A 12,436-nucleotide genomic window follows, 5' to 3' on the forward strand; every position below is an offset into this window, starting at 1 on the left:
GCATCACTTTCGGGCCTGACAAATGGGTCATGCAATCCTGACGAGTTACGAAACATCTTTTACTCATTCATACACATGTGACGTTGTCTTGTCTTCGCATCACATCCCTTTGAGCAACGCATCTGGCGCGACTTTTTGTGTGAGGAAAAAGGGACGCGTGCATTTTATTGACTCTGTCAACCACATTACTCATGTACTTAAACCATGTGTGCGCGTACTGGACCGGAAGTAGTGCCTGGCAGCTGCTACCGCTGTGTGGTAACGCGTGTGCCAAGCTGCCAGTCGTCGCCACTGGCCATCTGGAACGTTTAATCACCTTGGACATCTTGACACGCTTTTTAATTACGCAACTATTGTTGGCTCTTGTATGATTCTTAGATAGAAGATCACTATCAAGGCGGAATTGCTGTCTGGAGTAGATTTCTTGTTTTACAATGAAAAGCGTCCTGTGGATCCCTTGGAATTTGCTTAGAGAAGGTTCACCAAGTCTCGAATTGCCGTGGCAATAAGATATCTCTAGATGAAGAACTGAGAATGCTGGTGACTATATCCATGACAATAAATGGCACTCGATGCTTTCACTTCGACAGCAAGTCGAATTGCTTCACTCGAGCCACAAAGTCAGACACTGCATCTTGTAAATCAAGTCTCACTGCACCCACATCTTCCAGCGAAGCCCTAAGGGTGGGCTCTAAATTCACGAGCTTCGGATCGTGGCCCGAACGGTTATAGTAGTATTTGCCATCATGGTGAGACCAATTTCCCAAACACAAGCGATGATCATCAAATGCAAAGCGTCTGGCAGTGGCTAGTTGCGGAGACAGACCGTTGGCCGAGAAGTGGGGAGGTGGCTCCATAGGCAAGATACTGAATCCACTGACCGCAGCATCCAAACTCCGTTCGGCCTGCAATGCGGAAACAGCGACGAAGAAGTCCCGGAACCAGTCGATGTATGATAGAATACTGTCTGCTGCATCCGTTACGCGGTCGACGTAGTCGATCACAGAAAGGGAGGAAGAGATCATGTCAACTAAGACAGTGAGCATGATTATGGTCGTGGGTTCTTGAAGTTTGCTTGGCCGGCTCGTGAAAGGACCGAGCGCCTGTGAAACTGAGTGAAACACGGAATTGAAGATGCACAGTATTGACGAGACGCACAGCGAGTCCGTTGTGTCCATACTGAAGAGCAAATCGTCGAACACGAGCGAGACGCTCTTGAGCAAAGGCATGCTGAGCAACCAGGCAGTTGTGGTGCTGAACATGAGCTCAATGTAAGCTGGGAACACACATTGCAGAAGGACAGCACGCAGAGTGGGATTCGTATTCGTGCCCGATTCATAGCTTTCTCTCATAGCTGAATGGAGCTGACCGACGAGTTGGTCTTGCTGACCGTCCATAGTTGCTCTCTCTACGATGCTTTGTATGAACACTGCCAGAGTTTGAAGTTCCTTGCTGGACGACAATTTTGGCTCATAGCGTTTCAGCTTTGCAACAACGTAGCGTGGATCAGAGGAGGGCAATGGAAACACAGCTGGATCGGTGAAGAATGGATCGACGGGGCGAATGTCGCTGGTGAGCTCTTGCAAGTACGTGATGATGCGGTGGACAAATTCGACATAGGCACCATGTGCATTTCCGTCTGGACCGCTTCCGAGCTCTTGATAGTTACTTCGCATTGCCATCATCAATCTCCTCAGTATTTCCGAGTAATCGTGCCGGACAACGTTCATATCAGGGCTGGCGACCACTTCGAGCCTTAAGATATGTCCACGCATGTTTGACAACAAGCTCGACAGCAAGGACACTCGCCGCTGACTCATATCTTCCAGACTGATCGTATAACGATTGCTCTTCTTCTCAACAGCAAACGGCAGATTTTGCAGCAACGGATCGTCAACCTTGCAGTTCAAAATCGCCTCGGTAAGACGGTGTTGGAACTTCAACATCGAGGTCCGCTCCACCAGTGAGGCAATCCACGCACTCGTCACGAGTACCCGGCTATCCTTGAGAATGCGCTTGTCTTTCTCGATACATGCGGCCAGAAAACGCGGCGTGAATTTCCTTGTCTGAATTGTGTCTCGAAGACTCGCCCATGATTCGACGCTGACTGGGTCCAAATAATTGTCCCATTGTCTCAGTTGGTGGAAGACCATGATTTGCGCAACCGACGTCCAACAATCTACGATGTCCGTCAGAATCGAGTCCTCAGGGCATTGATCTTCACCAAAGCAGTTCGAAAGTAGCCTGAAGACTGCCGAATGAAGAACATTCTGAACATGATCAACACCTTCACTCGTTTGATTGGGCGCCGTGACTGCATCGTCAAGACTTTCATCCCAGTCAACATCCTCAAATTCTTGACTGTCATCTTCTGGCTGAGGTGCGACTACAGGTGCCGATTTTGGCATTTGAACGCCAGCACTTACAGCAGCGTCTTTGTTGATATACGCGACAATCACCTTCAGCGCATCAGAAACGACGGCGTTAACTCGCGCTTGCTTAGGGTTGAAAAGTCCCAAAAGCGAGTCAAAAGGCGTTTTCGCGATGAGCCGCAAGGCTTGCTCAAGAGAATGTGCTCGTTCCATAGCACTTTGCATGCCATTTAATGCAACAGAAAGCAGATTCTCGATCGGCCGCTGGTTGTTCGCAATATTAGCTTCAATGAGTTGCCGCGAGACGTGCTCGCCAGTTTTGCCCAAGGACTCTCCCTCTTTCCTTGCCAAGGAATGTTGTTGTCGAAGCTCACTGAGGAAGAACGCGTGCCAGGTGGCGAATGGCTCCAACTCAGCCAAATTTTCGTTCGTGGACAATTTGAACCGGACAAGTCTTGCCCATGCTCGTAAATTGATAGTACAAGTCTCGTTGTGTGAGCTGGCTGGGTGAACAATATCTTTAATGATCTCAATCCTGAAACGCAGACCGGCTGGAATCACCCAGTACAGGGTACAGAGAAGGTCATGGTGGTTTCTCAGGGCGTCAAGATCTTCACGTAACAGCTGCTTCTCTTTTGGAAACACACGACCATGGTTTGGCAGCAGCCGCCACGCGAAATTGCGAACCTTTTTCGGATCGTATCTCTCGGCTAGGAACCGAAGACCGCTAGCAATGATTTTGAGGAGAGTGTGAAAGCAGGGTTCACCAGGCAGTGGTTCAAGGGAGGGGCTCTGATCAAGTTGATCAAGGAATGAAGGAGATCCGCGGCTTTCTTCGAGCTTCAGATTGTAGAGTTTGTTCTGAGCGAAGAAGTCATACAAAGTATCCAAGACCGGCCGGCACTCTCTCCAGGCCCAGCGATTGATCAGACGATGACATCTCTGGAATATTGCGCGACAGTAGAGATTGAAGGAAATGGGCTGCACTGCAGAGCAAGTCCCGTAGCTTGCTAGCACCGGTGACACGAGCCTTTTGACGAGCATCCAGTTGTCGTGCGCAAATTGGGAACGGGTTTTACGACGAACTATCCCATGATCGTCAAAATCATTGAATGGAAGCAGTGAGAAAAGGCGACGCCAGCCAGCCTCAAGATGTGCAATGTTCTTGTCGTTATGGACGACATATTTGATCAATGCATCGTTTTGAAGGTCGTGATACGCTTCACCGAGAGCGTCCGAGTTGCGAAACAACATTTTGAGGATGACGAATGCTTCCACCGCAGGATACTGGTCGCGCAAGCCAGTCTCTCGCTGCGCAGACGTGTTATGCTCCTCCACAAACCGTCGGATATCGACCATCCCTGAATCAGACATGACTAGCGCAAGACTGTCGGCGCTACTCAACTTTATTAGATTTTCAACAGTTCCAACACTATGTGTCATCTGATTCACAATGGAGGGCTGGATCGACATTTGGCGGATTTGATTCGCAAAGACCGCGTTATAGCACGCGATTCTCACCAGACCAGATTGTGTGTTCACCCGTCCCGCGATAGAAGCGGCTACTGAGTCCTGTAACGAAGAAACTAATGCAGTTGCCCTCGACGTGAAGCCAATGCGGTCGACTGGGTCGATGAATGATAGATGAGTGGTCACATAATCAATGATTGATCGATAGGCATGAGCCGCCATCAGCAAGCCTGATCCTCTGTCATCCGAAAGAACAGACGATGCGTGTCTTTGGACAGTCTCTGCGATATTTGCAAAGATAACCCCCATTTGTGTGGATGTCAGTTCATTCCACGGTCCCCAGTGAAACGTTTCATTCTCAGCCACGATAGACGTAAAGCCCACTGTCGTGTCCAAGTCCCGTTTCAGAACATGAAAGGAACGAGTCAGCTCCCCACTGCCGATGAATGTAGACTCGTGAAAAAATGTTCCCTCCCGCAAAGGTTGCACGTCGAAGTCGATGGGATATTGTCGTTGCCAGTTGAAGATTCCAGCAACATTAAAGGATGCCTTTGAGGTCGGTGCAACATGAGTGATTGTGGGCGAGTCGGAATCAATGTCATCGGGGAGTGCGGTTATCACATTCTCAGACTGTAAGTACTCATCTGATTCGATGTCAAGACGAGTTGGATTTTGCTTTTTCATCGCACGACGCAATGGAGCAGGCTTTGCATTAATCGAGTTTGTATCAACCTCAAGCGGCAGTCGCCCTGAGAGATTTCCAGAAGCTGGGCTGCCTTTGTCGGTGATATAACGGTCCAGGGTCAGGCTAGACTTGAAGGGTCGAGATGCCTTCTCACTTCGAAAACTGCGATTTATCAGGTGTAGAGAGCGGCTGAATGCTTGCTTTGAAGGCGGCGCTGCCTCGATCGGCGCAGCGAGGCTTGTGGGAGCCGGTCGAGGATCACTTCGTCTCAATGAAATAATTGGCATCCGCCTCTCAACGACCCACTGGCGACCCTCGCGGGCTGCTTGCGCTGATGGAGCCCCATTTACATTTTCAGCTGCAGGCGGAGCAGACTCAGTAGCGATCGAACGAGCATGTGCCGAGGGTTCGTTAGGCGAAGGCAGCATATCTGTGTTTGAAACGTGCTCAGGCGTGTCGCGCTTGAAGTGTTTCGTGATGTGACAACCTTGAGCCGGAGTAGCGAGGTTGCGCCTACCACCCTGAAGACCTTTGGCCCCCTGGGGCTTGCGAGACTCTGAGTTGACTTTGCTTGTCTTACTTCGTGGTATTGCCCCTCTCTTCCAGTCACGCAATGATTGATTGGCGTCAATTGTGTCTTGTCTTGAACTCAGCTGCACGAACTTCTGGGTAGGGCTTTGACGTCCCTGATCTCGACGTGCTCGAGCGCGCCTAGCAGCTACTCGCAAAAATTGAGGCTGTTCCGCGCGAGGCCGATCAGCGACGTCAAGAGCATCTAAGATGCCTCGTCGCCGTGACACTCGTGGAGATGATCTCTCTGTGCGTCGTCCACCATAGGAAGAATCAGTAAGCCTTGTTTGTCTTTGAAGGCGTGCTCTCTTCAGCCGACGTTCCTTTTGATCCGCACTTTCCTTTGATTTGACACGCTTCAATCCTCGAGCAGGCCCCGGGCCAGACTCCCTGCGAGACATCGGCGCCAGCATGTAATCAATGCGATTGTCCTCCATGTCGTCTCCCTCTACAGGAGAAAAATTGTTTCGTTGCACCCTTTGCCCCAATTGCCTGTCGATTTTGCTCTTTCTTGACACCGGATTTCTCACACTTTGATTGTGATCGGAGCTTTCATTCTCGGTCTCTTCGGCGTCTCCAAGGTCGAAAAAGGCACGACTCGACTGAGTTTGGGCGCCTGGGGTTGAACCAAGCTTTCGACTGATCTTCTTGGCTACGCCTTTGCCTTCCGTCCTGGAGATCGCGAGTTCACGGCGAGCTCTTTGCGCGGCTTGTCGATCGCTGGTCTGTTCAGCGTTCAAGCGAACCCAAGAAGCAGGTAAAACACCGCGAGTCTTTTTTTGCAGGTCACGAATCAGTCGATCCTCAGGCTCTTCCTCGTGATCCGTAAACGACTGATGACTTTCATCAGAGTCAAAAATATCATCGTTATCGAACAGTGACACTATATCATATGTGTTCTTGGCGTTGCTCTGATCCCCTCGAGCTATCGGTGTTACTATCTCGCCAGAGTCGGAATCGACACTGATTGTCATAGTTGTCGGTGGAGTGAGCTCGCGCTGACCAAGGCTCTTGAGAGTTCTAAGAGAAGAGACGAGATTTCTTGCCTGCGACGGGCTGTTATCGAAAGGAGACCGTGGATCTTGTACCCGAGGCGTGCTGTCAACACTAACGACAAGATTTGGCCTATCAGAATTTCCCGGAGTTTGACCAATCCCATGATTGCTCGTCGAGTGCGTTGTCTTCCTTCGTTTTTGAGAGCTGGACCTTTGGATAGCAAGCTTTCTGTGGTCGTTTGCTCGATGTTGTTGCGGGGCTCGTCCAGTATCATCGCGCCGTGAGGTTTTTCTCGGCTGGATGAACTCCTCTGGGGGAGGACTAGAACAAAGATTGGCTGGGTTGAAATCATCCTGCTCCTGGCTTTCATCTGTTGCTTCGTTACGTGAGCCTTTCTCAGTTGCAGCGACTGTTCGAACGGGTCTGATTCCACGCTCCTGCATCAGTCTTTGATACTTTGCCATTTCGAGTGCGTAAGGATGTAATTGAATGGCATTGCGCTCCCGAAAAGCCCTTCGCACAAGGGGAAACTGTTCAGTGAAATCTTGCCTGGGAGGCTCAGCATCTTGTAAATTTGGTTCGCTCCCCAGGGGCCGAGAGTTCAAGAATGACGCAGTCGTTGGAGACTTCTCAAGTTCCAGCGGCAGTGATTCGAGCGAGGAAGGGGGGAAGATAATGGAGAGTCATCGTCGGATATTACTCGCGGTCTGGTATTCTCATCCTCAGCAGGGATCTGAGTTGCGGTCACTCTTGACGGCGGTATGATAAAAGCTAGCTCGTCCGGAGAAGAGCTGCGTGAGCTCGGCTGTCTGGTTTGTGAATTGAACGATCCAATAGCCCGGGGTTCTGAGCTGGGCACGACTCGAGCGGTATTCAGGCTTGCTCTTTGCTTCTCGGCCTGGTGATGAAATCTGCTCTGAGCAGCGGGCGAGCTAGGTATATCCCATATGTCGTGATCGAGGTCCGGGAGAATGACTTGAAGGTCATGAGTCTTGTCCTCAGTTGGCTGTGCCGCCGAATGTCTTTTACCATAAGTCCGTGCTCTTCGCCTTGAATTTGTCAACGCTTCTTCCGAGGGAGTCTGCTTCCATGCGTTCGTCTTGTCAAAGTCCGGCACTTGTCTCAACGTAATATTGTTCGAAGGTGATGATATTTGTTTTCCGAGTTCTTGGGATCCCTCCCATATTTCGACATTGTGTGCGTCTTCAGATGGTGCCGTGGCATCCCTCGCTTCCGAAGACTGAGTTGGAAGAGGCTGAGGGAGGTCTGGATCCGTCGGAGGAAGGGTAATATATTCAAGATCGGGTTCCTCATCGAGGCCCTCCACCGCCGACTTGTCTGTGTCGGGGGTGGAATCCAAGCCATCGTCCTCGTCTGAATCTGGGACAAACCCTCGTTTCCGCCATGGTTCCATTTGCATGCTCGGCGGGGGTGTCCCATGTCTCTAAGGAATCACGGGGGCGATTTGCTGGAAAGATTTGCGAGAATTGCGCAATCTTAGAAAAGGCGCGAGAAGCCAAGCTGCAAAGACTGGTCACTCAACTTCATGATGGCCCTGGCCAGACGAGAAGTGCTTTACGCGTCGACTCGAGACCAATTTGGGTAAGACGCGCCTCTAATCTGCTATCGGGCTTGCTTATCAGGTGGTCGATAAGGCGTGCAGGTGGATTCCCGCAGCGTCTCCGCCTCGAGATAGAGCACTTCATCCTTCCTCTTCCTTGGAGCAATCGGGGGCGAGTGACAAACGACACAACATGAGTCGCAATTTTTTCCCTGTCGTAATGGCAATTGGTGTTGGTGTTTTCACTGGTCTGTAGCACATCTGGCCATAGCTCTATTGTCTGCGTGCCGACTCATGCTAACCAAGATTTGCCTCCAGGCTATTACACCTTCCAGCCAACCCTCCAGCAGATGTCCGTGGAAAAGACACAGAAATCTATGGAAACACCTATTGCAAGCTCTGCTTCAAGCAGGCAAAGTGCGCTCTCAGATATCGCTACCAGCAGTCCTCGGGACGCTGGCAAATCGGGGAAATGATGTCGATCACGCATGATCGGCCAACACAAGTCAGGCCAGAGGATCTTGGGCTCTAGATCGCGGCCCATAAGTCTAAATGTCTGCTGCTTCCAATAGCGCTGGAAAACAAGAGCCTAGAAATAGCCGATCGAGGACTCAGTCAGAGCACTTGAGCTGCTCTTTAGGGCCGTCTCTTTTGCCACGCATCTGTATGGATCGGTTCGCAAGGCAGGTGATGGGGCCGGGCGCCTCTCCCTTGTTTGAAGATTGTCAGCCCTTAGCAAACATATCTTTCCGTATAGCTACTCAAGGGCCGTGCAAATGAGACGAGTCGAAGCTCTTGTTAATTCACCATGTAAATAAACACAGCAGATGAAATATAACATAAGTACTCATCCATAATATTCATAACGCCAGTTGTCTCCTCAGAACAAAAAAGATGTGTGTTCGCCGCTCAAAGCCGTGTCTTTATAGTCCCAACCAGATGACCTCCAATGCGCCTGATCCCCAATCGATGTTTCCTCACATTGAGCCAAGAGCTCAGATCTCCTCCACCAGTTTTCCACTCTGACTTCCAGAGACGGATGGTCCAAAGAGTCGACCTGCCGGGGTGCCCAGCCATTCTTCGGGCACATAGAGGCGGCATCCGTCTTTGTTGCTCGTCCAACGGACCATTGTTGGATCACACTTGGCAGGCTCGGTGGGTTCCTGGTCAGCCGGTGTGGCATCGGTGCCATCACCCGCGGCTTGTCGACCGCGGCGCTTTGGCGGTTGCTTGTTTAGGAGTCGATTGATGGTGTCCATCTGGTACGAGTCAGTCATGGCTCATCTGCACGTCACAGAGATATAATGAACAATCCACACCTTTTCTTCCTCGTTGCGCTTCTCGCTCAAGTTCTTTCGTCGACGGGCCATCTCAGCTCGTCGCATGGCTCGCTCTTCGGCCGTGAGGTGCTTCTTGACTTGCGGCTCTGGTAAAGATTAGCATGGGGATTCTGTGCGACAAAAGGCTGCTTAAGCTCTGGCTGTTCCTTACCCATAGGCAATTGAAGGAAGTCGTTGCCCAGATTGCCGCGCTGGCGCTTGGTAGTCTTTCCCAGATTTGTGCCCGTTCCATCACTGTCCATGTCATCATCGAGCTCGTCCTCCTCATCTTCTTCATCGAGACCGTTGGCATTGACGTCTGGTACTGCACTTTCGTCCAGATCGTCAGGCTCTCCTTCAGCATCCAAATCCGTGTCAGATAGAGGCTCGTCATCATCATCATCCTCATCAAGCTCATCGTCATCATCGTCATCATCTTCCATCTCCATCTCCTTCTCCTCGACACTCTTCGCACCCTTGACCCGACTTGTGGAAGCTTTCAGGGAACGCTTCACGGCCGGCTGCGGAGGCATATCATCCATATCAATATCACCATCGGCGTCAGCGTCCTCATCGTCCTCACCGGGGGCATCCTCGTCATCATCAACTTCATCCTCTTCTTGATCTCCGAGGTCGTCATCCTCATCCTCTTCTTCGGAGGTGGGAACTTCTACGATCTTCCTCTTGTTGCGGCTGGCTCGGGGGCCCTCCACAATAGGATTCTCCTGGAAGACATTGACTGTGCGACGAGCGGCACGGCCGCCCACAGGCTCGCGCCCTTTGCCAGTGGGCATCTTGAGAGTCAGACGAAGGACCTTTGTTGTTTCCCTTAGAATTTTCTCAGGCGAATGAGAGACTGCCACAGAACCTGAGACTTGCGCCGCAGAAGCACGTGTCAATCTTGTGAATCTAGTGTTCCAGTCAGCCGCCATTCCTGGTTCTCGATGTGAAGACATCCGCGATCGGCGGGGACGAAGCCTCATAATGAAATCGAGAAGAGAGCAAGGTATATTGATAATTCAGAAGTTTGGGCGTCTTAGATGAGGCAGTGAAGATGTGGGAAGGAATCGAAGATGACCAGAGAGTGACAATGCTTGCTTCGATTAAATGGGCAGATGTGCATCAAAAAGTAAGCGGGGCTGAACAACATCCTGACGACGCTTGGCCTTGAGAGTCCGGATGACAGACACGCTGTACAAACCGGGAGGACGCAGCGCCCTCAGGCCTGTTCTCGGCGTCATGTTGAGGTCTCGCGAATCAAGCGCCTGCGGCTCTCAGGGATGTTGAGTGCTCGCCAAGGCACATTGTCCACCACTATATGCAAACAAAGAAGATTGGCAGGTGAAGATATGCACCATTGTCGTTACCAAATGAAGAGCTCTCATACTGGCATGCAGCAAAAAAATTATCAGACTTACCGGTGTCTTTGATTTCCTGACTTGTCTGACTAGCTCATCAACCTTTGATGTTGTTTCGCGGTGAGCCCACACGGCGAACGAATAAACTAATCACCGCCTTTCTGCCGGGCGGTCGTAGAGGCTGTAGACGCCCTGGCTGTTAAGCTTCCTTTGGTCTGGATCTATTATCACCTACAGGTAGCAGACAGCATGCAGCTGCTTTATCAGGCAAAATAGAAATGCCGAGTGTGGATTCCGGTGCTCTACAATCTCTTTCGATACACGTCAGTCTGGAATTGGGTTGCCAACCAGACTCCAGGAGTATGGAACCATTGCGTCGCCAGTCTCCGATGAGAGGTTGGGTGAGACTTTGACCTATGAGTGTAATTCAGAGGAAATGCGCTCAAGACAGAGAAGACGTAATGGAGAGACCGGGTTCCGTTTTATGTTGGCGTCATAAGCATAGAAATCAATGGGCTCCACAAGCACAGAAAGCGGCCTTGAAGTGGTGAAGGCGTGAGGAACGGTTTTCGGTCAGCTGAACCGGGCCCGCATGACAGCCGAGGTCGGTCTCATATGGAGCCGCCCGAAAGTCCGGGGAAATGTGTTCTGCGCTTCCACCCTCTCCCACAACACCTCGCTGCCTCAGTCTCTCAGCTAATTCCTGAGCTTCAAGCTTGACGCTTATAAGATATGTCTGACCCAGAATCAAAGTCACCAGTAATTCCATCCTGGCAGAAACAAGCAGGGTCAGAGCCTGCCGAACAATCTCCGTTGTCATCATCGCCGAACTCCGAGGAAACACCCGCGCCTGTGGCAAGGCAAGAGCTTCTTGACCAAGCGTCCAAGTTCCTCGAGGATGACTCGATACGTGATGCCCCAACTGATCGGAAGATCAGTTTCCTCGAGTCAAAAGGTTTAACATCTGCGGAAATTCAACAACTTCTCGGCGTGTCCCGCAATCTGGATGGGAGCGATTCGAGAGGAGCCGATCCTCAACCGGGCGCACAAGCACCGCCGAAATCTTCACCTTCACCAACTACTCAAAGCGAAATATCCTCCATATCGACCCCTACTAGCACGCAGACAGCCGTTGCTTCTACTGCTCCCCCTTCGATAGCCCGCGATGTACCCCCGATCATCACCTATCCTGAATTTCTGTTCCAACCAGCCAAACCACCGCCCCTCGTCACCATGAGCCGGGTCCTCTACACAATTTATGGGGCTACTGGCCTCGGCGCCAGTATCTATGGAGCCAGTGAATACCTCGTCAAACCGATGCTCAAGAATCTCACCGAGGCAAGACTTGATCTTTCCAACACCGCCAAGAAGAATCTTCAAAAGCTCAACGAGAAGCTTGAACAAACAGTCTCTGTTGTTCCTGCGCATTTGAAAGTGCAGAAGCTTCTGGGTCAGCAGGATATGGATGACAACGATTCCATAGCCTCAGATCCGACAGAGTTATTTCATCGAGACATGGGCACCCAAACAACGCCCGATGTGTCAAGCGGATCCATTTCCCCATCAGTCAAAGATACTGCAGACGGAGCTGCAAATCCAGCCACCTTGGCCGTCAACAAGCATATCAGCCGCCTTGAATCAATTCAATCTTCCCTGAAGGAAATCAACAAATTCGACGGAGAGTCCGGCAGCTTGGAGGACTCGATGCGCGCTCGTCTCACAGACCTGTCTCACTACCTGGATGGCTTGATATATGCGGGGCCAACTTACACCACCTCACCGGGATTCGGTGGGTTGTACTCGGGGCACACTGGAAACACATCGTCGGGTAGTTCAGGCGTGCGAAAGTCCGAGGAAGACGCTATTGCGGCGTTCAAGACCGAGATTCGGGGGGTCAAAGGGGCGCTGCTGAGCGCGAGGAATTTCCCGGCTAGCCGCGGTGGCAGGGTTGGGACTGCTTTGTCAGTTGGTGGCAGGTCATGATCACCTTATGCGGACGGGGCAGCTTTTCACAACGTACTAAGTCGCCACCTGTAACGAAAGTTTGCACATGGGACTTGTGCGGTTGGAAGACCAACTTCTGTTCTAATGATTTTCAGAATACA

At 51.2% G+C, this 12,436-nt stretch overlaps 4 protein-coding genes across 4 annotated transcripts; 2 read left to right on the forward strand and 2 right to left on the reverse strand.

The window, feature by feature from the left end:
- Positions 1–578: 578 nt before the first annotated feature.
- N7539_001087 (uncharacterized protein) lies at positions 579–7,513 on the reverse strand (the record flags this gene model as incomplete). Its single annotated transcript, XM_056930691.1, has 2 exons — positions 579–6,722; positions 6,794–7,513. 2 exons carry the CDS (start codon positions 7,511–7,513, stop codon positions 579–581), a joined length of 6,864 nt encoding a protein of 2,287 aa, XP_056794984.1.
- Positions 7,514–7,847: 334 nt separating this feature from the next.
- On the forward strand, positions 7,848–8,130 carry N7539_001088 (uncharacterized protein; the record flags this gene model as incomplete). Its single annotated transcript, XM_056930692.1, has 2 exons — positions 7,848–7,902; positions 7,973–8,130. 2 exons carry the CDS (start codon positions 7,848–7,850, stop codon positions 8,128–8,130), a joined length of 213 nt encoding a protein of 70 aa, XP_056794985.1.
- A 519-nt stretch (positions 8,131–8,649) lies between these two features.
- Positions 8,650–9,956, reverse strand: N7539_001089 (PAPA-1-like domain-containing protein; the record flags this gene model as incomplete). The annotated part of the gene is made up of 3 exons (XM_056930693.1): positions 8,650–8,913; positions 8,974–9,080; positions 9,146–9,956. 3 exons carry the CDS (start codon positions 9,954–9,956, stop codon positions 8,650–8,652), a joined length of 1,182 nt encoding a protein of 393 aa, XP_056794986.1.
- Positions 9,957–11,063: 1,107 nt separating this feature from the next.
- On the forward strand, positions 11,064–12,314 carry N7539_001090 (peroxisomal membrane protein PEX14; the record flags this gene model as incomplete). Its single annotated transcript, XM_056930694.1, has 1 exon — positions 11,064–12,314. One exon carries the CDS (start codon positions 11,064–11,066, stop codon positions 12,312–12,314), a length of 1,251 nt encoding a protein of 416 aa, XP_056794987.1.
- Positions 12,315–12,436: the final 122 nt, after the last annotated feature.

Source organism: Penicillium diatomitis, assembly GCF_028827545.1.
Source record: "Penicillium diatomitis strain IBT 30728 chromosome Unknown utg000001l_segment0_segment0, whole genome shotgun sequence".
NCBI lineage: Eukaryota > Fungi > Ascomycota > Eurotiomycetes > Eurotiales > Aspergillaceae > Penicillium > Penicillium diatomitis.